Source organism: Rhinolophus ferrumequinum, chromosome 6 (assembly GCF_004115265.2).
Source record: "Rhinolophus ferrumequinum isolate MPI-CBG mRhiFer1 chromosome 6, mRhiFer1_v1.p, whole genome shotgun sequence".
NCBI classification, from domain to species: domain Eukaryota; kingdom Metazoa; phylum Chordata; class Mammalia; order Chiroptera; family Rhinolophidae; genus Rhinolophus; species Rhinolophus ferrumequinum.
In genome coordinates this window covers 73,589,622-73,615,271 of record NC_046289.1, presented here as the reverse complement: position 1 = coordinate 73,615,271, position 25,650 = coordinate 73,589,622, and the positions used below count along the sequence as shown (strand labels likewise).

The window sequence follows — 25,650 nt, the reverse complement described above, 5'->3', positions numbered from 1 at the left end:
CCTTCCAGCATCCCTGGAGAAAGGACAGGTTGGAGTAGTAACATGTGGTCATTGCTAGGGGGTGAACAGCCAGTTACTGTAGTGATTGGATAGTGCTAATTCTCATCCCACCTCCCCACCTTGAACAGCTGACTGGCTTATCTGGTTTCAACATTCCATGCCTGGTTTCTTAGAGAGGGAGGTGGGCACATAAATTGCTGGTGACCCTCCGTTCTGTGTCTCTTTCAACTTTGGCTTTGTTATCTTCCTTGTTTAATCATTTTTCACTCCCAGCTCTGCTGTTTTCCTATCTTCTATTCTCTGGAATCTTCCAAACAAGCAGCTGTTAACTTTGTATGTCCTCTCCACCCAGCCCCCTCCCCCACCCCCTGGGAAGACTGGAGAAAGCACCCTCTCCCTGTGGGGTTATGCCTCGGTGGCTGTTGTAACCTGAGAAAAGAAGGAAAAAGGCCAGGCCTATTGAGCCAGCAGTGAGCTCCCTGTGGCCTGCCAAGGGATAAGAACCTTGCTCACTCAGCGCCCTCCCTCTCTTCTTTCCCCTCCCCTGCTGCAGCAGGGCCCTCCCCCATCCGCACACACGGGCTGCTGGGTAAGTGGCAAGATGGCTCCCCTGCATGTCTCCGGCTGATCGCCGCTGCTCCGCCAATACAATAGAGCCAGCCACTACCAGCAGCCTGGCCCTCCTCCTCCTCCTCCTCCAGAGAGACCAATCCAGCCGAATTCGGGGTTTGCCGTGAGGACTTAACGCTTATCTCTTAAAAGCCAGATATATTTTAGCTTCCCCTCACCACCACCACCACCTCCCTTTCCATTTACCATTTTTTGGATCCCCAGTTGCTCCATCTCAATTTTCTCTCTCTGGATCGGGTGGCTGGGGAGGAGGTGGTGGGATCTTGGGACAAGGAAGGTGTTTTGTTTTGTTTTTTTAATTTTTTAGGATTTTTTGTTTGGTTTTTGTTATTTCTTCCATTCCAGAAAGGGATAAACAGCACTTCCAGGGGGAGAAAAAAAATCATGTTATCAGAAAGCAAAGAAGGGTGAGAGCTTCACATTTCCATGTATCCCTTTTCCCCACCGCTCTAGCCCACTTCATCTTCCTTCTCTTCCCCATGGCTTTCATTCCGTCTTTCGTTTTGGTTTGTTTTCAATCATTCTGCTTTTCCCCTTTGTCCTTCCTGCCTGATTTCTAATTGGCCCCACTTGCCCTCTCTCTGTGGGAAATAGCTATTTTTTGGATAAGCCTTTTCTTTAGATTTGGGCACTTGAATCTCGTGTTTCTGTGGGGGCCTATTAGCTGGGGGCACAGTTCCGATTTTCCCCTCCCCCCTTCCCGTACATCCCTCCCTGCCTGCTCTGGGTAGGCTGTTCTGACCTCTGAGTGTCAGTCAGCCTGTCGGGAATGCTGAATTTTCCGGTGGTGGTTATCAGCCTAGGGAGGCTTGGTTTCCCTTCTGAGTCTTAGGCCCCTGATCATCTTGATTTGATTATTTTTTTTTCCTATCCCAGTGTTTGGGTGGTAGTGGGGGCGTGATTAGAGATAGAAGTTAGGGGTGAAGGCAGAAAAAGAAGATGGGAAGATAGTTTATCTGAAGTGAATCTCGGGGATTCATTGCCTGAAATGGGAGATAACTTGTGTGATTGGGGGGGCAGAGTGGGTTCAGTATTTGTGGGGGCACGATGCACAGTGTGGGTGAGGGTATGTCTTGACTGGGCGCCTGCTCTCTTTATCTCTTGGAAGTTGGAATGAGGGAATGGGAGAAACTGGGTGAAAGCAGAATGTAAGTACAATTTCTACACTTCTGAGCGGGTAAAAGTGGCCTGAGCTTTCATCCTCTGGCAGTTTTAGATTTTCTTCTAGATGAGAGAGGGTCCTTGTTGAAGCTTGAACCCTTACCAGCCCTACTTTCCCTGCAACTCCCACCCCCACCATCCATTCCTGGTGTCTCCAGATCCTGTGGGTCAGTAGGCCTTTACTTATTAAGCAGTTGATTAAACACAAGGTTGGGATCATTTGCTGCAGCCCTGGTTGTTATTGTCTTTTTAAAGAATCAGGGTTCCCTTAGTCTCTCGTGCAATTTTGTTAAATAAAGATGCCTGTGGCCAGGGGATAGGGAGGCCACAGAGTTGTGGGCAAATCACAGTCACTTGAGGAGGGACTGTTTTCGGTAGGGGTGGGAGGTCTCTTCAAATCGAGAGCTCTGGTGAAGTAATCTAAGAACAGGTGGAGTCCTGGCCCTGCACATCACAGCTTTATCCCAGGTGGGCAGTGGGTGGATGTGGTTGCTCTGATCTGTGCACTTTCCCCAAGGAAAACTTTACTACTTTTCCTGAGGGGGAAAAGTCTAGTCTGATCTGAAAGCAGCCCTCCCAACCCACCCGAGTGATGAGGCATGGAGGTTTCCTGACCTAAAACCTAACATCTTGGTCTCTCTTCTCCTTGGTTCTTTCCTGCCTGCCCTTCCAACCTCTCCCCATACTGTCAGTGAGGAGAAGGAGGAAGTGACCATGGACACAAGTGAAACCAGACCTGAAAATGAGGTGCCAGAGCCCCCTATGCCTATTGCAGACCAAGTCAGCAATGATGACCGCCCAGAAGGCAATGCCGAAGATGAGGAGAAGAAAGAGGTAAATCTCCAAGCTGCCCATTGGGGTGGGCGGGCAGGAGTGGACCTAGGGGAAGGAGTGGACCACTCTGGTGATCCCTCATCCACAGTGGGATAGCTAAAGAAGGGGCGAGGCAGAGACGCGGATCAGGATAGGCCAAGGGAGAATTCGCTGGTTTAGCAAGGGAGACCCCTTGTGATGGGGACAGGGTTCATTCATTGCCCTTTCCTGCGGGGAAGCAGTGCGTTCCAGACTCTTGGAAGTTTATCACGGGAAAGTCAGTTAATGGTCCTTTATCTAAGACCCAGGCTCAGCTTTCCCTGCCACCTCCTCAAGCTTCTCCCTGTGGTAACTCCTTTAGCTTTCCCTCCTTTTTAAAAGCCTGTTGTAGCTCAACGCCATCTAGTGGGCTTTGGTGGTTCTCAACTGACCAGCAATGCTGAGGAATTTTTGTTCCTCATCTGCCCCCCAGTGGTCTCATTGCAGAGATGTAGCTACTTAGAAGCCAGCAACTGGGGTGATCCTGAAGGCCCCCTTCTACCTCCTTTTTTGGCATATACATTATGTCCTGCACCCAATTCGGGGGGCTCCCCCCGTCAGAGCCAGCGAAGTCTTCTTGGCTCTTAAAGTAATTAGCTGACAGTAATTAGAGACAGAATTAGCTGGGCTTGGGAGTGGGGTAAACGGGTGGGAGGGACTGTTGTGTGTGTAGCCTTTCTTTGGTGTGTGTTGCGGGGGTGGGGGCCGGTGAAAGTGATTTGATGTGCAGAATATTATTTATTACAAGGTCCTTCTTCCCCGTAAAACTTTGTCCAAGTACCTCATGTACGGTAATCCGCCCGTAAAATATAACCCTGCCCAACTGGCCAATCGCTGATGCCGCCTCTTCCTCTGGACCCACCCGCTGCTACTGAGCTGCCCAGTCAGAGCCGAGTCTGCTATCCAGGTGTCTTGGCCAGAGGGGGGCATGTATATGGGATCCTGTGATGGGCCCCCTTTTGCCTCCCTGCCTTACATCAGGGGGCCAAGAAGAGCACTGTTCTGGAGAGACTTGTATTGAGAAAGCAAAACAGCATTTGGAAAGGGGTGGACTTGCATCATCTCCCTTTTGGGACACCCCAAGAAGAGCTTGTGTCAGTGCTGGGGCGCCTGCCCACATGCCCTTACTCTTTTGAGGACTGTGGGTTGCCTTGTTTTCTACAGACTGTTGGGATCCCCATCTAGGGCACCAAGACCTCCTAAAGAGTCAATGTTTGTGACCACAGTGCCATGCTGTAAAATACCGAGTGGACTTGCGGCTTAAGCTGTGACGACTAGGAACCCTGCAGAGAAGTCTAGGGTCTGAGCCCAGGGATTAATGCTGAGGACAGCCCAGCCATGTATCACCACTCGCTCATCAGATGGACTTCCCTTTGGTCCCTGTTGTCCATGGTGAAGGGCAGCATGTTGGTTGCTCCGACTTCTCCTCCATCCCTGGAGGCAGGGGCTCATCCATCCACCTGACTGGAACTACTGTCTCAGCTGGAGTTCCTGAGGAGATGCCACAGACAACTCTCAGAAGAAAAGCATTCTGACCTTGCTGCTGAATGTGTGCCAGGTCCTGGGGCTATCCACCTTCTACCCCCAGGCTGCCTTCATCAGAGGTTCCATGATCCCACTCGGTGAGAGGACCCCCTCCCCAGTTACAGGCAGAGGAGAAAGGGACTCTGGAGTCATCACCTGGATTCCAAGTATTGGGTGGTATTGCTGCATCTTGCCACTGGTGGACATAGGGTCCTGCCTGCCTCTCACGATAAAGGCCAGGACCATTCCTGCTACTCACAGGCCATCTCATGAGGGACTGCAAGATGATGCCCCTACAGGGCTGGGACTGATGTCTCTGCCCTTTTTCCCCCCTGTACCCCTCGCTGAGCCTGGCCACCACCAGTGAACTGTCTTGACATGGAAACTGGGCAGCGTCCCCCCACACGTTTCCCTCCCGCCCCCCCTGCGCCCCTGGGAGGACTCTGGCAGTGCCGTGCTGACCACCACGCCGTGCGCCCACCTTTTTTGCCAACCCAACCCCCCACCAATTGCACAGCGCCTAGCAGGGAGGGCTCATTCTGATTGGACCGGCGGTTGACTAGATACAGTACACAGTGAGGTGCGATTGGCTGAACTGAAGATCCCAGGTGTGAGATGGTACCTGGAACATTTGTCATATTCCTAGTTTATTTTCCTCTTTATTTTCTTCTTCTTTTTTAATCTTTTATTTTAATTTTTTTCTTTATCTTTATTTTTCTGATTTCTTTATTTATTTGGTTCATGTTTTTCCTGTTTTAATTAAGACTTTTTTTTTCTCACTAACTTACCCATCGAGAGCGGCCTGGCTAGGGGTCAGACTGGCCCTTAACGGAGACCAAGGAGACTTGGTTAGATGACACAAACGGGGCTGGGGGGTGGATGAGGAAAGGGAATTTCATCAAGAGGGTCCTTCCTTACCCTTTAGAAGGGTGGTAGTTCTTAGTTTTTCCAGAAATAAGCATTAAATCTAAAAATGTTCTATTCCCCTTTTTTCTCTCTCTCCCTCTTTTTGCTCTGTCCATAGTCTTTCTCCACTGAGTGTTTGGGACAGAAACTTGCTTGAAAGCAAGTTTGGAAGTTTCTAGTCCTTGGCAGAGCCCCTAAGGCTTAAGCCCTGGTAGGGGAGGAAACAGGCTCTGCTATAGCTCTGTACAGTGCTCTGAGACTCTCCCTGGGGACAGTCTGCACTTCGTAAAAACCTCCCTTTACCAAAAAGAACTTTAAATTCTTTCTGCTGGCACTTGGCCCAGGAACCTCCTCTCTAGTGGGTCTGGTGCTGCCCTTTTCCACAGTGTGATGGAGGTCTGGGCAGTCTTGACTGTCCTAAGAACTCAAAGCCACTGGAAGTGGATGTCAGGCTGGACATTGAGAAAAGGAAAAGGGTTATCTCGTTCAAGTTGCCATCCCAAAGTTGGTTTTCCTAGTTTCCTCATGTTTTTCTCAAGTTAGCAAGGAAGACCTAGGAGGACTACGTGACCCAATTCTGGGCACGGCTTGTTGGGCTTGGCGTCCTCCCACCCCATAGAGACAGTGGAAGAGGGCATGACCAATAGCTTTGAAGGGCTGGGAGGCTACTGAATTCCCCTTCTGGCTTATTTCTGGTTAAGCTAATACATAGGTGTGGTATGCACTAGATGACTTTTCCCTGCTGTGATGTTTGGTTTTATTTTTTTCTCTAACTTGCATTGATTCTGCTTCGTTTTTGCCGCTTCTGTTTTGGTCTCTGTCTGTCTCTGTGTCTCTCTCTCTCTGTGTCTTTGGAGCTTAAGCTAAGACTTCCTCATCTAACCTCCTTCCCCCCTCTCTGTGGGGTGTGTCTCTTTCTCTTTTTTTTCCCCTTTTCTTCTCTATACAGAGCTCGCTGCCCAAATCATTCAAGAGGAAGATCTCCGTTCTCTGTAAGTCTAGCCCCAAATCCCTGATAAAGGTCAGGAATACCATAAAAATCAGAGTTCATTGAGAAATAGATTCCCATTCTCTCTCAGTGGCACCCCTCCCGTCCCATGACCTTCACCCAGCAAGTGGATATTTTCTTGGCATATGTAGAGTTCCATTTTGGAATTTAAAACATTAGACAATCCCTATCATTTTTCCCCAGTCACATTTCTTTCTTTAATGAGGTTCGCTGAGGCGTCTCACCATGTCTTGTCTAGTCCTACTTGCGTTTATTCTTTCAGATATATGAACCCTCAAAACCAGGAGTAGGTTTGTGGGACTCCTGTATGCTTTATTCTAAGAAAGTGAGGAAATGAGAGTGCCCACACCTCAAAGAGTAACATTTTTAACATTTTCCCAGTGAGGAATTCTAAATTGACAAAAGCATAATAGATCTTTATAATTAACTTTAGATTTTGGTATCGCAGTCTTATTTTTCCTGCATTCCCATATCCTTCTCAATCTGTACTCCCCAGTACTTCAGCTATTTCTACCACTAAAAGTTTAAACTGCTCACCAACCAAGTTACCCTTCCCTGTTGCCTTCAGAGATGAGTAGTTTTCATCTGTCAGGAAGTGGCTCCAGTCCTTTTATTGTTCACTCGGAAGCATAGTTTTCCCCATCCCCAAATATAATTCCCGTAAGTTTTACTAAAATTCCAGTCGAAGGCTGTGGGTGTGGTGGTATGAACCAGCAGAAGGCCTGAGACCATCTAACTCTTGGGTCCTATTTCGTGGGGACAGCAGCTACCAAGGGGGTGCCAGCTGGAAACAGTGACACAGAGGGGGGCCAGCCTGGTCGGAAGCGGCGTTGGGGAGCCAGCACAGCCACCACACAGAAGAAACCCTCCATCAGTATCACCACTGAATCGCTCAAGGTGAGGTGGGAGGAGCCAGGGAAGGGAGGCTGAGGCACGTTGAGGTGTGGGAGTAGACATGGGCCCAGTGTAACGGGGTGGGGGGTATCTGTGTCCCAGAGCCTCATCCCCGACATCAAACCCCTGGCGGGGCAGGAGGCTGTTGTGGATCTTCATGCTGATGACTCCCGAATCTCTGAGGATGAGACAGAGCGTAATGGTGACGATGGGACCCATGACAAGGGGCTGAAAATATGCCGGACTGTCACTCAGGTAAGGCTCCTGCTTCCCAGTGTTGGGGGAGGGGCAGTGGACGCAGAGTAGACAACTGAGGAACTAAGGTGGAGTCCTAAAGGAGAGCTCTTCCCATCTGTGCAGAGGGTTAATTGGTCCTTTCGGGGGTCAGTGGACTACCAAATCTAACCTGTTGCCTCTAATAAAGTTTTATTAGAATGCAGGCACACCAGTTTATGTGCTCTTGCCTGTGGCTGCTCTGTGTTACAAAGGCAGAATTGAATAGTTGTAACAGAAACTGTTTGGTTCACAAAGCCTAAAATACTATATTACCCTATACAGAAAAAAATTGCAGACTTCTGCCTTAGTTTTCCTCGTGGCAGAGTTGAGGTATTAACAACCCCAGGATCTGGCAGAGGTGAACTTAATGATGAAATCTCCCCCTAGTTGGAAGGCACATGCCAGGTTGACTGTACCACCCTCTCTTCACCAGGAAACCAGAGGCTGAAAAGAACGTGCCAGTGTTTAAGAATCCCTGTGTGTCTGATACTTTATAGGTAGTACCTGCAGAAGGCCAGGAGAATGGGCAGAGGGAAGAAGAGGAAGAAGAGAAGGAGCCGGAAGCAGAAGCCCCTATACCTCCCCAGGTTTCAGTAGAGGTGGCCTTACCTCCACCTGTGGAGCATGAAGTAAAGAAAGGTGGGTGAAGCATTAATGAGGGAAACCTTTCGACTCCCTGAATTCCCAGAGCACTTATTTGGACTTCTTTCAATGTTTTCCTGCCTTTATTAAAATATTTTACCTGTCTTCTCTACGCCTCCTAGTTACTGAGTTACTTGAGGGCTGGGTTCCGATCTGTTTAATCTTGGAATCTCCATAATGAGATCAGCCTAGACTGTGCCTGGCACATTACTGCTGCTCAGCACATGCAGATGGAAGAGTGACTCCTGGGTAGGGATTAAAAAAAAGCCATGTTGCTCCCTGCTGAAACCGTTTGTGTGCTCTGTTTGATAGTGACTTTAGGAGATACCTTAACTCGCCGGTCCATTAGCCAGCAGAAGTCTGGAGTTTCCATTACAATTGATGACCCGGTCCGTACCGCTCAGGTGCCCTCCCCGCCCCGGGGCAAGATCAGTAACATCGTGCACATCTCCAACTTGGTAAGTTGCTCTTGACCGCAATGCACCCTTGGGGAGTGGTGAAGAGTGTCAGCTTTGGACTTAGGCTTCGCTTCGTAGGTTCACCTCCTGGATCTGCCAGTTACTCACTCGTTGACTCTGAGCAACTTACCATATTTTGCCGTGTATAATGCGCTCCCATGTATAATGCACACCCATGTTTTTTGGCCCAAACTTTCAGGGGGAAGAAATCTTTAGTTTTAATTTTTCAATTTTTACTTGTTTACATTTAGGTATTTGTTTTTTGTATTATAAAGGAATTTTAACATTTTTTTTTAATATACTATGGTATAAGAGATTTTATGTAACAAATAATTACAAAACATAAGAGCAGATATAAGGTACAAGAAATGTTATATACAGGAAACAAATTTACGATATTTACATATTTACGCCTCAGAAGGCCAAGAAGAACTCTTCCTGTTACAAATTCGCTGTAAATTCAGTAAAACCTATTATCTTATTTCCAGGGTATTATTTTTCGTATGGGTATCGTTACTGATTTCTAGAGTTACATTTTTAACTCATAAGCTTAAATAAAAGAATTAAAAACATTTATACGGAATTAGTAATGCCCATGTATAACGTGCATCCTTATTTTTCCCTCACAAATTTAGGCAAAAAAGTGTGCATTGTACATGGCAAAAATATCTCACACCCTGTCTCATCTGAAAAATGGGGAGAAAAATGTATCACCCTACAGGTGTATCGTGAGGATTTGCAGAGGGCCTGGCACATAATGCCTCAGTTAGTGTTACCATTCTTCTCACATTCCTACTGGAGGGTGCCTAACCTCTGCCCTCACCCAAACTTTGAAGCTATACTCCTGTGACAGCAGCTTGGGAACTTTTAAAACTAGTTACATGAGTATCGTTCTGTCTTCTTTAAGACCCTAAAACTCCATTTTCTTTGGCAGGTTCGTCCCTTCACTTTAGGCCAACTGAAGGAATTATTGGGGCGTACGGGAACTCTGGTGGAAGAGGCCTTCTGGATCGACAAGATCAAATCTCATTGCTTTGTAACGGTGAGGGTCAGAAGCTAATTCTCTAGGTGTGGCTTATGTTTCCTTTTGTGACCAATGTGGGCAGATTTGAGGGTGTTGTGGCAAGTGGGGGGATTGAAGGCCTGTTGTGACCCCTCTGCCTTCTCCCTCCACCAGTATGCAACAGTAGAGGAAGCAGTTGCCACCCGCACTGCTCTACATGGCGTCAAATGGCCCCAGTCCAATCCCAAATTCCTTTGCGCAGACTATGCCGAGCAAGATGAGGTAAGAAACCTGAGGAGGAGGAGGAGGGAAAGGGGTGGGGAGTCCCTCCTCTCCTGAGATTCTTTCTCCCTCTCCTCCCTCCCCTTTGGTTCCTTTATTTGAACCTTGGGCTCCACGGTCTCTGTCCCCTGGTATCTGGGCTCCTTCAGTGGGAATGATGTCATTTCCATCCTTACTGTCTTTCTCCGTCCTCTACCCATAGCTGGATTATCACCGGGGCCTCTTGGTTGACCGTCCCTCTGAAACTAAGACAGAGGAACCGGGGGTACCACGGCCCCTGCACCCCCCACCACCGCCACCCATCCAGCCGCCACAGCACCCCCGGGCAGAGCAGAGGGAGCAGGAGCGGGCAGTGCGGGAACAGTGGGCAGAGCGGGAACGGGAAATGGAGCGGCGGGAGCGAACTCGATCAGAGCGTGAATGGGATCGGGACAAAGTTCGAGAAGGGCCGCGATCTCGATCGCGGTCCCGTGACCGCCGCCGCAAGGAACGTGCAAAGTCTAAAGAAAAGAAGAGCGAGAAGAAAGGTACTTAGCTGTGAGGGCACATATACCCACTGGTAAATTGGCAAGGGACCCAAATGGGAGGGGACATGGTCCTGTGCATTAAATGCAGTCTCGTTCACTTTCTTTCTTCCACCTCAGAGAAAGCTCAGGAGGAACCACCCGCCAAACTTCTGGATGACCTTTTCCGTAAGACCAAGGCAGCTCCCTGCATCTACTGGCTTCCGCTGACTGACAGCCAGGTGAGCGCTGGCCTTCCTGTCCTGCTCAGAGCCTCCGCCACGCCGGGGCGGGGCATGGGGCGAGAGTCACGCGATGCCAGAGTGAGGAGGCTCAGGGATGGGCTTAGGGGAGTAAGGGAGGAAACTAAGCATCACAGAGGAAGACAGTTTGAGCAGCAGTGGATGAGTCTGCCGTAGGGAAGCCAAAGCCAAGAGGAGGAAGGGAGACACAGAGACAGGAACTTCCAGTAGCTTAGAAATCCATTTTTATAAACTCACCATTTTTCTTTTTTAATTTATAGGGTCTTTTTTGCTTTTTAAAGTTTCTTTGTGACAAGCCTTTTGGGAATTTTAGGCTTATGCTGCTTGACTAACGAGTTTTTGTTCACGTGTGGACAGCTCGTAGGGAAATAGCCAGAGGCTGGGCACGGGTGGTACCGCTACCTGTCATGAAACACGTAGAGGAACTGGGGCCCTGAGACAAGGGTAGATGTGATTGCCCAGGCAGCGCGCGTGCGCATGCACACACACACAGACACTGCCTGCTTAGCAGCACAGTTGACAGTGACCCTGAGCTAGGAGTGCCATGTGCAGGTGTGGGTAGACGCAGCAGGACTGATGTGAGCTGGGCTGAGATGCCTATTCTCCGCTTCTGCCTGCCTGCTGCAGATTGTTCAGAAGGAGGCAGAGCGGGCTGAACGGGCCAAGGAGCGGGAGAAGCGGAGAAAGGAGCAAGAAGAAGAAGAGCAAAAGGAGCGTGAGAAGGAAGCGGAGCGGGAGCGGAACCGACAGCTGGAGCGGGAGAAGCGTCGAGAGCACAGCAGAGAGAGGGACCGGGAGAGAGAGAGGGAACGGGAGCGGGACAGGGGGGATCGAGACAGAGATAGGGAAAGGGACCGGGAACGAGGCCGGGAGAGGGACCGCAGAGACACCAAGCGCCACAGCAGGAGCCGGAGTCGGAGCACACCTGTGCGGGACCGGGGTGGGCGCCGCTAGCCAAGGAGACGCCGGGGAGAGCTGCAGGCATCCGCCACCCTGCTCCAGGAGGGGGGGAGAGGGCAGACAAGGCCACAGAGGGATAGGTACAATCTCTACCACCCTGGAACCAGGGGTCTTTCACACCATTTGCCCCCAGTATGGCTGCTACCTGTCCCCACATACCAAATGGAGCAGTGGCCATCTTCCCCCTTTACCCGCCATAACCTATCTCTTGGGATTTAGCCCTCTCCTCTCATTTCCCCGTGAAGTCTGAGAGGGAAGAGCTAGATGAGGGAGGAATGTGGTTGGTCCAGAGGTGAGGAACAGCCAGGAGCCCCAAACCTCTTTCATTTTTCCTCCATTCTGCTCACCACCTCCTTTGGATACTCACACCCTCCTCTTGGGAACAGTTGGGGCCAGGACTGGGTCACCTATGAGCTGAATCAGCATCTCCTGAGTCCCAGGGCCCCTGCAGTTCCCAGTCTCGTCTGTCCTGCAGCCCTTGCCTCCTCACCGGTTCCACTTTATATCCACCTTTTTCTTTTGTTCAATTTTTATTTTTATTTTTTTTATTATTAAATGATGTGGTCTATGGAAATAATAAAAATCTGACTTAGTTTTAACTAGTGCGTGAGTGGCTTTCCTTGGGCAGGGCCTGGGTGAAAGCCAAAATGAAGAGGCTGGACCTAGAGCCAGCATTGCTTGCATTCCATACTGGTTTAGGCAGGCTGCTGCTTCCGGGAGCCCGGCTTCCCTCCGTCCCCTTCCCTGCCTTGGCTCAAACCTCACCACAGCTGTCGGTTTACCTCACCGGAGGGTAGAGGGGAGGACACCGTGGGTCTTTTCTGGCTGCCTCGGCTAGAGGCACTTGGTCACCTGCTTTTCACCTTCAAGGTACCTCCCACAACTGCCACCAGGGGGCGGCAGCCGCTCTCGATAGGCGCCAGTAAATGAGCTTCCCAAAAAGGCTCCGGCTCCCCACCTCTGTACCCTCCCGCCGATGTCGTGCATTAGTCCCTGACCTGCTCCCTGGGCCCAGCCCGCGGATTCCCTGGACCCTTGTGCCGCTCTGAAGCGCATCACAGCCAGCCCGCAACCGTGCCCTGTACGGGCTCCCCAAGTGCCGCCGTCTTGCGGTCGGGATCCATACCAGCCTCCAAGGCCGGTCCGCGAGTGGGAGCCGGGCGTCTCCGCAGTAGCTTCTAATTCCCCGCCTCGCGGTGCTCTCGCGCTTCGCCCCGCTGCGGGGGCGTGTGAGCCGGGCCGTTAGCGCTCCCGGGGGCACCCTCCCCGCTAGCTCGGGGGACCTTGCCTGCCGCCGTGGCCTGGACGTCCGCCCGGCCCGAGTGCCAGGGCCGGGCGCTGCGGGCCGGTCCCGGGAGGAGCGGCGCATCTGTATGCGCCCCGCAGCCCGGCAGCGCCGCCCCCGCCCCCGCCCCCGCCGCGCGGGCCGGGCTGGCCGGGGAGGGTCGGAGGCTGAGCTCTCCTCTCCCGCGCGGCACGGAGCCGCCTCGCTCCTCCGCAGGCGGAGCCTCCTTCCCCCGCCCCCTCCGTCTCGCTCCCTTGTTCTCGCCGGGGCCGCTCAGACCTGCAGCGGAGCCGCGGCGCCCGCTAGGATCGGCACGGGGCTGCGCCCCCGGGACCCGGCGACGGGGGTGGGGGGGCGCTCCCCGCCGGACTGGGCCCCTCGACGCTGCCAGGTAAAGGCCTGCCCTGGAGCCGGGGGTCGGGGATCCGCGAAGGGGCAGCAGGGGGTCCGCAGCCTGCGGGTGTCTTCAGAGCGGTGCGCTCCGCTCCTGGGAGCCCACTGCCGGCTCCCTTCTCCCGCGCTCTACCTCTCCCTTCTTCCCTCGCCCCTCCTGCCCTCTTTTTCCCCATTTTACTCTCCCTAAGTGTCTTTTCACTCTGCCTCCTCTCTGCCTGTTTGCTGTGTCTGCCCCTTCCTCCGTCTCCCCCACCCTTTTCTCTCCCTGTTGCCCTGTCTTTCCTCGTCTCCACTTGCTCTTTGCCTTTTTCTTCTTCTACCTTGCCCTCCTTTCCTGTCTTTTTCTCCTTTTCCCGCTCTCCTTCCCTTCCTCTCCTCGTCCCTTCCAGCTATCCTGTTTCCCACTCCTCTATCCTTTTCCTTCTCCTCGTCCCGCCTCCCTCTCTGGTCCCCGGCTTCCCCCCGGCGTCCCTCTTCCCTCGGGAGGGAAAGGGCTGTCAGGTGTGTGCCTGCTCTGGGGGAGGAGGGGTGCAGCCACAGCTACCTGCGGGTCCCCCCACCCACCCCAGGAAGGGAGGGAGGAGACAGTAGTGGTAAGGGTCCTCTCTAGCTCCCTTCCCGCAGCCCCTCCTAGCCACCCACTTTCCCAGAATGAAGTTCCGGCGGCCTGGTCTGACCCATGCAGCCAAGGGCTGCCCTGCCTGCCTCTCACGCGCAGAAGCCCCTCGGCCCCCACCCACCCGTTCCCCAACCTGGTACTTATGACTCCTGTCAGCCTTTCAGACACCAGGCTGCCTCCTTTGACCTCTTCTTCTGTCTCTCACTGCCATTCTGTCTCTGTCTCTGCTGGACAGTCCCTGAGTCTTGGTTTCACCCTCCATCACTGCTGTATCTCTAGTCTCTGAGTCTGCCTCTTCCCCTTCCCCAGTCTCCTGGCTCTACCCACTCTTCTTTCAGCTCTGCGCCGCCCCCACCCCCGCCCCCAACTCTGCCTCATGAGCCCAGTCGCCCTTCAAGGACTTCAGCTGGCAGTGTGGGTTGGGGGCAGTTTCTGGAGAGCTGGGTTCCTGCTGAGGAGGAGGGACTTTCACAGGCTCTCAAGCCTGTCTTAGGCTGCACTCCGTGTTATTTATCTCAGCCTAACCCTAGAAACCTGAGACCACATCTTCACGAATCCCAACCCCTCGGTTTCTAAGCCTTTCAGGGATAGCCCCCATCTCCTCCAGCCCCCTGTTGCCAAACCTGGAGGAGTAGGAGCCAGATGGGGTTCCAAGCCCTCCCAGCATCCCCTCTTCTGTTTTCCACTCAGCTTCTCTACTCAGAGTTGACTGGCCAGAGGTTTACCAGCTTGGTGGGCAGGAAGTGAGTACAGGCAGAGCCTGGGTGGAGGGAAGGATCAGACTGTCTGTTCTCTGTCTTCGTCTGGGTTCTGGGCAGTGGGTGTCTGGTTCCTTAGAGGTCAGCTCTTCAACATGTACCTCTGGTGGTGGGGGGGGTTAAAGGTTTCCTTGACCCTGAACGGCTACCTGTCCTGCAGGTGTGGATCCATGGGGTAGCCCCAGCTGTGCCCTTCTGCCCCAGCCAGCTCATGCCTCAGCACCTGGGGCAGTGAGTAGAGCCCCAGCTGGAGCCAAAACATGTGGGGCCTGATGAGGCTCCTGCTGGCCTGGTTGGGTGGCTGGGGCTGCATGGGGCGCCTGGCAGCCCCAGCCCGGGCCTGGGCAGGCCCCCAGGGGGGCTCAGGACCAGCACGGCTGCGGACCCGAAGGAGTTGGGTATGGAACCAGTTCTTCGTCATTGAGGAATATGCTGGTCCAGAACCTGTCCTCATTGGCAAGGTAAGGATCAAGCCTTCCCATGGCTACCCTGACTCTCCAGCCGCTTAGGCTATGCCCTGCAACTTCATCACTTCTGCAATGACCTTGGTCCCTCAGGATTCCCAACACTCCACCCAGGCCTAGATTTACACTCTTTAACCTTCTGTCCCTATGTGTGAAACCCACTGCCATTTTCCCCTGACCCCTACAGCTGCATTCAGATGTGGACCGGGGCGAGGGGCGCACCAAGTACCTGCTGACCGGGGAGGGGGCAGGCACTGTATTTGTGATTGATGAGGCCACAGGCAATATCCATGTCACCAAGAGCCTGGACCGGGAGGAGAAGGCACAGTATGTGCTCCTGGCGCAAGCTGTGGACCGAGCCTCCAACCGGCCCCTGGAGCCCCCCTCAGAGTTCATCATCAAGGTGCAGGACATCAATGACAACCCCCCCGTCTTTCCCCTCGGGCCCCACCATGCCACCGTGCCCGAGATGTCCAATGTCGGTGAGTACCCCAACTCTCAACACCCCAGATCATCCCCTCTCTTGGAGTACGCTTTCCTCTCCTTTCCCCATTGCTTTCTGCCCCAGAACCCACCTCCTTCGATTCAGCCCCGCTCCTGTCTGGGTCCCCCTCATCTGCTGTTCTTCCCCACCTGGCCCTGGCCCTGCTGAGTGGGGTGTCGGGATCCCCCACAGGGACATCCGTGATCCAGGTAATTGCTCATGATGCCGATGACCCCAGCTACGGGAACAGTGCCAAGCTGGTGTACACTGTGCTGGATGGACTTCCTTTCTTCTCTGTGGACCCCCAGACTGGTAAGAACAGAGCTCAGGAGTGGTGGGGCAGCCATGGGAACAGGCACCCCCTGACCCGGTGTCTCTCCCAAGGAGTCGTGCGTACTGCCATCCCCAACATGGACCGGGAGACACAGGAGGAGTTCTTGGTGGTGATTCAGGCCAAGGACATGGGCGGCCACATGGGGGGGCTGTCGGGCAGCACTACAGTGACGGTCACCCTCAGCGATGTCAACGACAACCCCCCCAAGTTCCCTCAGAGTAAGGGGCCAGTGCTGCAGCCTGAGCCACCCTTTGACCACCCCACCCCTCTGCAGAAGCCTTCCCTCCCCACCCCTCCCCCAGCCAGGACCCTGGGAGAAGGAGGTACTGGGGGAGGGAGGAGGGCTGGGGACCTCTCTAAGAATGTCTCCCCTCCATCTATCCCCAAGGCCTGTACCAGTTCTCTGTGGTGGAGACAGCTGGGCCGGGTACCCTAGTGGGCCGGCTGCGAGCCCAGGACCCAGACCTAGGGGACAATGCCCTCATGGCATACAGCATCCTGGACGGGGAGGGGTCCGAGGCCTTCAGCATCAGCACGGACACCCAGGGTCGAGATGGGCTCCTCACTGTCCGAAAGGTTAGCCTCCTGAGCTAAGGCTTGCAGACTCACTCACGCCCACCTCCTGCCCCGCCCAGGATATACTTCTAACTGTCTAGAACAGACTCAGGACCATATGTGGGAGCTTAGAGATCATGGTCACCACCTCATCTTTCAGATGAGGGGGTTTGGGGCCCAGATGGGGGGAGTGACTGACTCAAGACTCTTCATATAGTGAGGCTGTGATGGAGCTGGGGACACACATAGAGTTACCGCTAAATCATCTGCCCCCACCCTTGACCACCAAGGCCACTGCCCCTCTGGTGCCACCTCTCCTCTGAAGAGAGCTAAGCACTGGATGCGTGTGGGGAAGGGACTCCTCACTTTCTGGGAGCCTGGGCCTGCCCTGGTTTCCATATATGTCAGTCACTCCACCTTCCCTCACCACAGCCCCTAGACTTTGAGACCCATCGCTCCTATTCCTTCCGTGTGGAGGCCACCAACACACTCATCGACCCAGCCTACCTGCGGCGAGGGCCTTTCAAGGACGTGGCCTCAGTGCGCGTGGCTGTGCAGGACGCCCCAGAACCACCCGCCTTCACCCAGGCTGCCTACCACCTGGCAGTGCCTGAGAACAAGGCTCCTGGGACCCTGGTGGGCCAGGTCTCAGCCACTGACTTGGACTCCCCAGCCAGCCCGATCAGGTGAGGCGAGGGGGCCTGTGGGGGGGGGGGGCGGGCTGACGTAGGCGGCGCAGGACCAGGGCCAGGCCTGGAGAAAGGTGCCCACTGGCAGGCTAGCCCCACAGAGGATGAGCCTCTTCTACGGCAAATCACACTCGCCTCCTGGCATCCTGGCAGAGGTCCTCCTCCCTGAAAGCCTGGGGCCAGGAAAAGGCTGGGGGACCTGGCTAAGTACTCCCCAACTCTCCACCCGTCCCTCTGGGTGGACAATAGTGGCGCCTCCTGATGGCAGTGCAAGCAGATGTAATCTCATCTGCTGAGCTATTGATCCTTGATCACTGTCACTACTGGTGACGCCCTCAGCGCTTCACGCTTTACCCACTTGGTGACATTTAATTCTCACAACTGCCCTATGAAGTAGGCGTTTTCATCACCAGTTGTTTGGGAGGCTAGGCCCTGAGAGGTGAAGTATCTTGCCTAAAGTCACCCGATCAGTAAGTGGCGAGTTGGGATTCAAACCTGGACTAACTGCCTCGAGAGCCACTTTTTCTACCTCCCAGCCAGCCTCCCTGTCGCAGCATTGAGGGCGATGCTGGTATCGTTCCCATTTTGTGGTTGAAAAACCAGAAGTGAAATGACTTGTCCAAGGTCGCACAGCTGGTCTGACACAGAGCCAGGCTAAAATACAGGTCCCAGGGTCCCCCGAACAGAAACCAGAGTCTGAAAGACAGGCAGTGTCTCCCTCCTTCCACCTCTTTTTGTCTCTCTCCCCCACCCCCAGGAAACCCAGTCCCCTAATTCTCAGGACAGGTGTTTAATGTTGATGACTTCCCAGGGATATTTGTCTTGTAAGGGGACTCTATGTGAATTATGGCTCTAGGTGTGTGGGGCAGGTTCTGCCTCAGGAGCTCGCGCCCTCTGCCCAGATGAGCCATGATGCCCAGCAAGGGGAACAGAAGGGAGGGAGGAAAGGAAGGAAGGAGGAAGCCCTGCCTCCAGACAGCCCCAGCAAGGCTCTGTCTTCCCCAGGTACTCCATCCTCCCCCACTCGGATCTGGACCGCTGCTTCTCCATCGAGCCTGAGGACGGCACCATCCGCACGGCAGTGCCCCTGGACCGTGAGGCTCATGTCTGGCACAACCTCACCGTGCTGGCCACAGAGCTCGGTGAGGAGTCCTGGGCTCCCAGGATGCCCGGGAGAAGGCAGTAGCCTCCTGGCACAGGGCTGCCCTGAGCATGGGGCTGGGGAAGAGAGGTTACTGCCATCGAACCTTCAACAGTGTACTGGGTCCCCAGCCTGGAGCATCACCACTCGGCAGGCCTCCTAACTCTCCTAGGCTGAGCTGCGCTGAGCGCAGTGGGTCTGCCTGAGCAGTCCCCTGACCTTAAATTAACTCCCACACCTGACTTTCCCCATCCCGAAAATAAACCTAACCTCGTGTAGCTCCCAAGCGCTAATGAACCTCAACCTGCACCTGGCAGACCCTGCCCTGCCCACTCTGTTTCAGGCTGAAGAGGGGGTGGCCAGGGAAGGGCTGGGCACTTCCTCTCGGGGATGATTGGGGGGCCTGGCAGTCGCTCCCAGAGAAACCCTTTCGGGGAGCCCTCCAGGTAGAGGAGAACACTGGCCCCTCTCCTGCCCCTGTTAGTCACCAATCAGTTACCAATCAACAGCAGCATGGTTCAGCTGCCTTTGGGCAGCTCTGGCCCATGGAGGCAGGGAGACCCCCTCCCTCTTATCACCCCTGCTCATGCTGCAGGGTGTCCTACGTTTGCTGTGTCCTGTCTATGGGAGTTGTCACTGTGTGTGTAGACGTTTGTACATGTCAGTGAAAAGCTATATATACCAGGGGTGCCAAAAATATATATATACACGACTTGTATTCATTCTTTGCTGTTGGTATGTATTGAGTATTACAATTTTAATATAGTTTTTTTTCCTTTCTTAAAATGTGTATACATGTTTTTGGCACCCTCTGTATGTGTGGCTGTGCACTTATGAGTATGTATAATTCCATGTGTGTGAAAAATGCATATGCATGCATACATATTTGTGAGTATATATCTGTCACTGGATATATATGTGTATATAGTTGAGTGTGTAGAATTACATTTACATTATTTGTGCATACGAAGTCAGACAATTAAGTTCACAAACCTGTTGCAATGATGTTGCTAAACTTTTTTGATATCAGAGGTATTATTCATTATGAATTTGTACCAACTGGACAAACAAGTTTATTATTTTGAAGTGCTGAAAAGGCTGCGTGAAAAAGTTAGACGACCTGAACTTTTCACCAACAATTCATGGCTCTTGCATCACAGCAATGCACCAGCTCACACAGCACTGTCTGTGAGGGAGTTTTTAGCCAGTAAACAAATAACTGTATTGGAACACCCTCCCTACTCACCTGATCTGGCCCCCAATGACTTCTTTCTTTACCCAAAGATAAAGGAAATATTGAAAGGAAGACATTTTGATGACATTCAGGCATCAAGGGTAATACGACGACAGCTCTGATGGCCATTTCAGAAAAAGAGTTCCATACTTGCTTTGAAGGGTGGGCTAGGTGCTGGCATCGGTGCATAGCTTCCCAGGGGGAGTGCTTCGAAGGTGACTGTAGTGATATTCAGCAATGCGGTGTGTAGCACTTTTTCTAGGATGAGTTTGTGAACTTAATTGTCAGAACTCGTATGTGTAATTGGATGTACATAGTGATAGGTACAAGTAGCTGGTTGTATCTATTGTTTTGCATTTGTGAGTGTCCGTGGACAGATAATAATTTATTACTTATTGTGTATCAGGCGCTGGTCTAAGTACCAAACATGGATTCATTCATTAAATCATCACCACGAGTTTATGAGGGAGGTATGATTATTTCCCCATTTTACAACGAGGAGACTCAGCCAAAGAGAAGTTAAGTAACTTCCCAAGGTCACAAAGAGATGAAGTGTTAGAGCCAGCAGACCCAGTCAGGCTGCAGGATGTGAGCTGTTATTTCCTCCACCATACTGCTCTCATATGTATTGAATTATACATATATAGGTTGTGTTTATGTCCATACAGCTGTGTGTGTCATGTGACAGTGCATGTGCGTCTATCCCTAAGTGTCCCTGTGTGTATATGTGTGTATATATAGTGCATATTGTGGCTGCCTGTGTGTTTGTAGCCCTGTGTGCTTGTTTGTTTGTTGCCCTTCACCGTCTTCTCGCCCTTCTGCCAAATCCTGCTCCTCCTGGAATCCCGATATCAACTAGCAGGCCCTGGGCCCTTACTGCAGTGAGAGAATGGACCCCAGCCCCATCCTGCCTGTGGGGTACCCCAGACGCTTTAGCCAGGCAGTGCACTCAGCTTCCTCACCAGGCTGTGACTTCAGGGCCAGCCAGCTCTCCCCTGCCAGAGGGAGTGACTAAAGGAACAGGAGGCTCAGCCTGGCAAAGGTGAGCGCCAGGGTGGGCAGGGATGCACATTTTCCGTTCCCTTTTGCGTTGCAGTTGCAGTGAGGAATAAGGCAGGGTAATGTTGGGGAGCCACCTGATGTGGGAGGGGAGCAGAGGGACCTGCGTCTGCCTGTGATGCCCAGGCCAGCTGGCTCTGCATCCCGTATATCACGCAGCTCCTCCCTCCCCAAGACCATTCTAAGTGATACTCCTTGCTGCACCACAGCCTTCCAGACCTCTGATGGTGTGCGTGTGTGTGTGTGTGTGTGTGCGTGTGTCCTCCCACTGATGCTGTGCATGAAAATGCATTCCCTGGATCTTGGGGGCGGGGGGTGATGCTGCATTCACTCTGTATATCGAACATCCATTTCATGTATTTGTTTTCAATGCTGAGTGTCCTTTGAATATATGGTATGAATGTGTTTATGTATTTCATGGCTATTGTCTGCATGCAACCTGTATGCACCTTCTGTCCACCTTTCATTTATGGTGCTTGTGCCCTGCGTGTGGGTTATTCTTTATGTGTATCATGGGTGCTACATTCCTGTTGAATGTATATTGTGTTTTGCGCATATCTTGGGCACTACATGAATGTTGTACGCACTTGGTATTGTTCCATTCATTTCACATTGTTTGCTACTTGCAAATTGCATGCATATTTCATGTGTCACATATGCGTGCTATGTGCTGCATGTGGCATCCATGCCCATGCACCATGTGTATGTTGCGTGTGCGTGTGTGGGGTGTATGTGTTCATGTTCTGGCTTCAGACAGCTCCGCACAAGCCTCTCGTGTGCAAGTGGCCATCCAGACCTTGGATGAGAATGACAACGCTCCCCAGCTGGCTGAGCCCTACGACACTTTTGTGTGTGATTCTGCAGCCCCTGGCCAGGTGAGCTGCTGAGACAGAGGGGTTGGGACCTCAAGGCCTCCAGCTGCCCTCTCCATACAAGGCCTGTCTTCTTCCTTACAGCTGATTCAGGTCATCCGGGCCCTGGACAGAGATGAAGTCGGCAATAGTAGCCGTGTCTCCCTTCAGGGTCCTCTGGGTCCTGATGCCAACTTCACTGTCAGAGACAACCAAGGTGGGTGGCCTCCTACAACCGGGCCCATGCCCGCCTCCTACCTCCTCTCCTCCTCCACCACCCCCAGCCCAGCCTGCCCGCCCCTGCCCACCTCTCTGGGCCATCCACCTAACAGAAACTAGATGTGGATTTGCACATATTTGCTCATTGTAAACCTTCCTCATGGGAAGCTGTCTCCATAAGCTAGACTGACCCTATTGGGAAGGTGTCCCAGGAGGTGCCCTAACACCTTCCCTCTCCCACAGATGGCTCTGCCAGCCTGCTGCTGCCCTCTCGCCCTGCTCCACCACGCCAGGCCCCGTACCTGGTTCCCATAGAACTGTGGGACTGGGGGCAGCCAGCACTGAGCAGCACCGCCACAGTGACTGTCAGTATGTGCCGCTGCCGGCCTGATGGCTCCGTGGCATCCTGCCGTCCTGAGGCTCAGCTCTCACCCACTGGGCTCAGCACCGGGGCCCTGCTTGCCATCGTCACCTGTGTAGGCACCTTGCTTGGTGAGTCAGGCTACAGTAGGACATAGATGTGGGGGCCAGGCTTTCGGGAGGGTGGAGAGGAATCAGGACCCTGGACATAGGGAAATCCACCCGAGGGCTTGCAGGAACCCTGGTGCCTGGATCATCCCACTGCCTGATGCATCCCAGAGAAAAGCTCTGGCCACGTGTCCCTGACCTGCGGATCTGTAATGACAGTAACAAGCCATAAAAACTGTTTATTGAGCCTCGACTCTGGGCTACATGTGGCGCTGGGCACATCATTTATGGTATTTCATTGCATCCTTTCAACAGCCCTGAGAAGTAAATGCTTTTCCTATTTTCCACACAAGCAGTCAAAGGGTCAGAGAGGTTCCAAGAAGTTAGGCAACTTCGCGTGGTCACACACGCGTGGTCACACACGCGAGTAAGGGGTGAAGTCAGTGTTCACAGATTCGCCAGCTGTCAGACCCAGGGCTTGCCACCCCTAGTCCACACCACCTCTTCTGTAACCCAATCGTCTGCTCCGCGGCCTCTGCGGCCTCTCCTCCAGCCCTGGTGGTGCTCTTCGTGGCCCTGCGGCGTCAGAAGCAGGAAGCTCTGATGGTGCTGGAGGAGGAGGACGTCCGCGAGAACATCATCACCTACGATGACGAGGGTGGCGGCGAAGAGGACACGGAAGCCTTCGACATCAGCGCCCTGCAGAACCCCGACGGGGCGGCCCCGCAGGTCCCCGGGCCGCCCGCGCGCCGTGATGTGCTGCCCCGCGCCCGGGCCCCGCGCCAGTCCCGGCCGCCCGGCCCCGCTGACGTGGCGCAGCTCCTGGCCCTGCGGCTCCACGAGGCAGACGACGACCCCAGCGTGCCGCCCTACGACTCGGTGCAGGTGTACGGCTACGAGGGCCGAGGCTCCTCCTGTGGCTCCCTCAGCTCCCTGGGCTCTGAGGCGGGCGGCGCCCCTGGCCCCGCGGAGCCGCTGGACGACTGGGGGCCGCTCTTCCGAACCCTGGCCGAGCTGTACGGGGCCAAGGAGCCCCCAGCCCCATGAGAGCCAGCCAACCTGCCCGCAGAGGTGGGGTAGCCTGCACAGGCCCTCTGAGTGAGCCCCTCGGGGCCCAGGCAGGCGGCAGCAAGGAGGGGCCCCAGGCTCCTCCCTTCCCTGTGTCCCTCCTCCCAGCTCCCCCAGGGCAACCTCCTTCTCACTTCCTTCCTCCTGAGTTGTCTGACTGTCCAGGGATCTCTGTCTGGAACACTCTCCCTGTCTGGGTCTGGGATGTGTGGCTCCAAGTCTGAATCTCTCTGTTCTGTCACTGTGATTCCACTTTCTCCGTGGCTGTTTTTGTCTCTCGGATTCTAAATCTCTCACACATGCCCTCTCTGTCTCCCTTGCCCCCACTCACGTGCTCCGTGTCTGTCTGCCCACATCTGCCCCCATTCTCTCTGGGTCCCTGTGACTGGCTTTTTGGTTTTTTCTGTTGTCCATCCCCAAAGCAAGAGAAACTTCCAGCCACTGCTGCCCACCCTCCTGCAGCAAATGTTCTGCCCCAGGTCAGTGCCCCTGAACCGTGTGGGGCACTGGTGGTCCAGAGCCCTCCCCACGCACCACCTGTAATGGGGCTCTCCTGTCTTTACAGTCCTGCCCGCATGGTTCCATCCATCACTCACGGCCTCATCCTGGCTCTACTGGCCTCCAGCAGAGAGAGGGAGCCAGCCAACCTCCCAGGGAAGAGCTCCAGCCCCCCACGCGGCCGCCTCCCTGGAGCTCTGCCCTCCTGTTGGCATCCCAGCTCTGGGCATTGTCTTATGTGCTTCCCAAGCCCCAGGGGGAGGGGAAGGGAAGGAAAGGGGGAGGCAGTTGGGGAAGGGGAAAGAGGGAGGAAGGGGAGAGGCATCCATCTCTAATTTCATAATAAACAAACACTTTATTTTGTAAAGCTGGGGCCCTGTTCTGTTCCTGCACTCAGGTTTCTGTGTGGAGCTTCACGGTGCCAAAGGGCTGGAGGAGAGCCCTGGGCCTATCCCCTGCTGCTCCTTCTCCTTCCTCCTTTGGAGGGCAGTCCACTTCAAGGCCCTCTAGGTAGAGGAGGGTTTGGGTTGGTTCCACTCAGGGAGTAAGGAGATAATGACTTTGCTCCACTCCCACCACCAGCTCTCTGGGTTCCCTGTTGCTCTCAAACTGTCCAAGGAAATTAAGATGTGGGGACTGGTCAGAGTGGAGGGTGGGAAGGAGTACAGGGTGAGGGCTACAGAGAAGAGAGGAGGAGCAATGAAAGACTAAGAAGAAAGGAAGAGAGACTCCAGACTAGGAAAAGACGTGGGCGAGGGGCAGCAGAGGGGGACAAAACAGTCTCTCTTGGGGCCTGTGGTGCCCACAGGGGATAGGGTGGGCCAGGGTGAGATGGCACAATCACATTGAATCTGGGCGCAGTGCCCCCACCTCTAATTATCCCCTAGTCCATTGTCTGATCCTTAATGGGGCACAAAGGAGGAGGGAGAGGACGGGAGAAGCAGAATCAAAGCCAGCTGAGGTGGGAGCTGAACAGGAGCAGCCAGCATCTCTCAATGTCTATTCCCGGAACAGAAGGGATCGTATCCAGGAATCAGCATGAGAACCCAGGCCTCCTAACTCCAGGCAGGTCTCCTGTAGACGTGAGTAGGTGGGTTGGGACATACCCTTATGTCCCTCCCCTTAAAGTATGCGCTGCTGGCAAATCAGGGAAAGCTGTTTCAATGAGAAGATGCATTCTTTCACACCTTCCACACCTGCTTGGTTAGGGCAACCAGGTAGTGGGAGAATAAGGACGTTTGTTCCAGTGCTGGAGTAGTCATTTCCTCTGCTAAAGGACGCGACTGCCCAAAGACCTCTGCAAGAGCAGGCTGTCTATTCCCTGACGGCCTCAGGAGACCGGTACAAGGCAGCACCCCAAGCAGGGCATCAGAGGAACAAGGTCTTCCCATTTGGGGCAGGAAGGGCGAGATCCCTACCCCTTTGGTCTCACCCTGATGTCTCATCAAACCTTCAGGAATAAGTGGAGAAAAGGAGGGACTGGCCAGGGTGGGCCACTCCTAGGTAGTGAGGGGTACACTGACGCGGGTCGTGTTCCTTTGCCTGCTCTCCCGGCATTCCCTAGCACCCTCCTCTGATTCTCAACTCATTAAACTCAGAAGGGAAAAACACGGCACAGGGAAGCAGGCTTGTCAGCAAGATCCTTGGGCTTATCTCTGGTCTCAAATACCTCATCATCTGGAAGGAAGGACAGAACCTGTCAGAGGGAATGAAGAGGGGAAGGACCATGGAAGGAAAAGAAAAGGGGAGAGGCAATGGGAGGAGACGCAAGAAGAAGGGTTCCCCTCCTGTTCTACCTTCTCTGCGTTCCATCCTCCCTCCCAGTTTATGGGAAGGGGGGAGGGGCACAGAGCATCCCAGGGGGCTGAACTACATGCAGTTCACAGAAAGCCTTTGGCTGGGCTCAGGTGGCAACCCCAGGCTCCAGACAGCCACCCCCTCCCTGCATGTCTCACTCCCAAGGCCTCAGGACAGAGGTGGGAGGCTGTATAGGTACTGAACTGGTGGCGTGAGCCCTGACCCTCTCCTCTTTTCTCTGGAGCACTTTCCCAAAAGTGACAGGCCTGGCATTCTCCCCAATAAGGGGCCGCTCTCCTTATCCCGGTGTTGCTCCTTCTTTTCCAGTCTGTCTCCTGTCTCTACACGCAGGAACCACATGCATCACC

General features: G+C 53.8%; 2 protein-coding genes across 3 annotated transcripts; both read left to right on the top strand.

The window, feature by feature from the left end:
* Nucleotides 1–599: 599 nt before the first annotated feature.
* Nucleotides 600–11,962, top strand: ACIN1 (apoptotic chromatin condensation inducer 1). Its single transcript, XM_033109055.1, is given in 14 exon segments — nt 600–654; nt 657–733; nt 976–1,037; nt 2,484–2,625; nt 6,023–6,065; nt 6,846–6,979; nt 7,079–7,231; nt 7,750–7,891; nt 8,207–8,352; nt 9,287–9,394; nt 9,530–9,637; nt 9,840–10,164; nt 10,282–10,382; nt 11,031–11,962. Coding segments are annotated over 14 exon segments (1,908 nt in total). The 5' UTR covers nt 600–614; the 3' UTR covers nt 11,358–11,962.
* A 156-nt stretch (nt 11,963–12,118) lies between these two features.
* CDH24 (cadherin 24) lies at nt 12,119–23,831 on the top strand. Of its 2 annotated transcripts, XM_033106922.1 has the most exons (15): nt 12,151–12,233; nt 12,865–13,039; nt 14,354–14,406; nt 14,582–14,882; nt 15,073–15,367; nt 15,562–15,681; nt 15,754–15,921; nt 16,092–16,279; nt 16,691–16,944; nt 17,953–18,089; nt 21,135–21,256; nt 21,338–21,449; nt 21,695–21,943; nt 22,473–23,466; nt 23,553–23,831. In XM_033106922.1, the coding sequence occupies exons 4-14, from the start codon at nt 14,682–14,684 to the stop codon at nt 22,964–22,966; spliced, it is 2,340 nt and encodes a 779-aa protein (XP_032962813.1). In that variant the 5' UTR covers nt 12,151–12,233; nt 12,865–13,039; nt 14,354–14,406; nt 14,582–14,681; the 3' UTR covers nt 22,967–23,466; nt 23,553–23,831. The 2 variants fall into 2 exon arrangements, with proteins under 2 accessions (XP_032962814.1, XP_032962813.1); XM_033106923.1 differs by lacking the exon at nt 12,865–13,039 and having other exon boundaries at nt 12,119–12,233.
* Nucleotides 23,832–25,650: the final 1,819 nt, after the last annotated feature.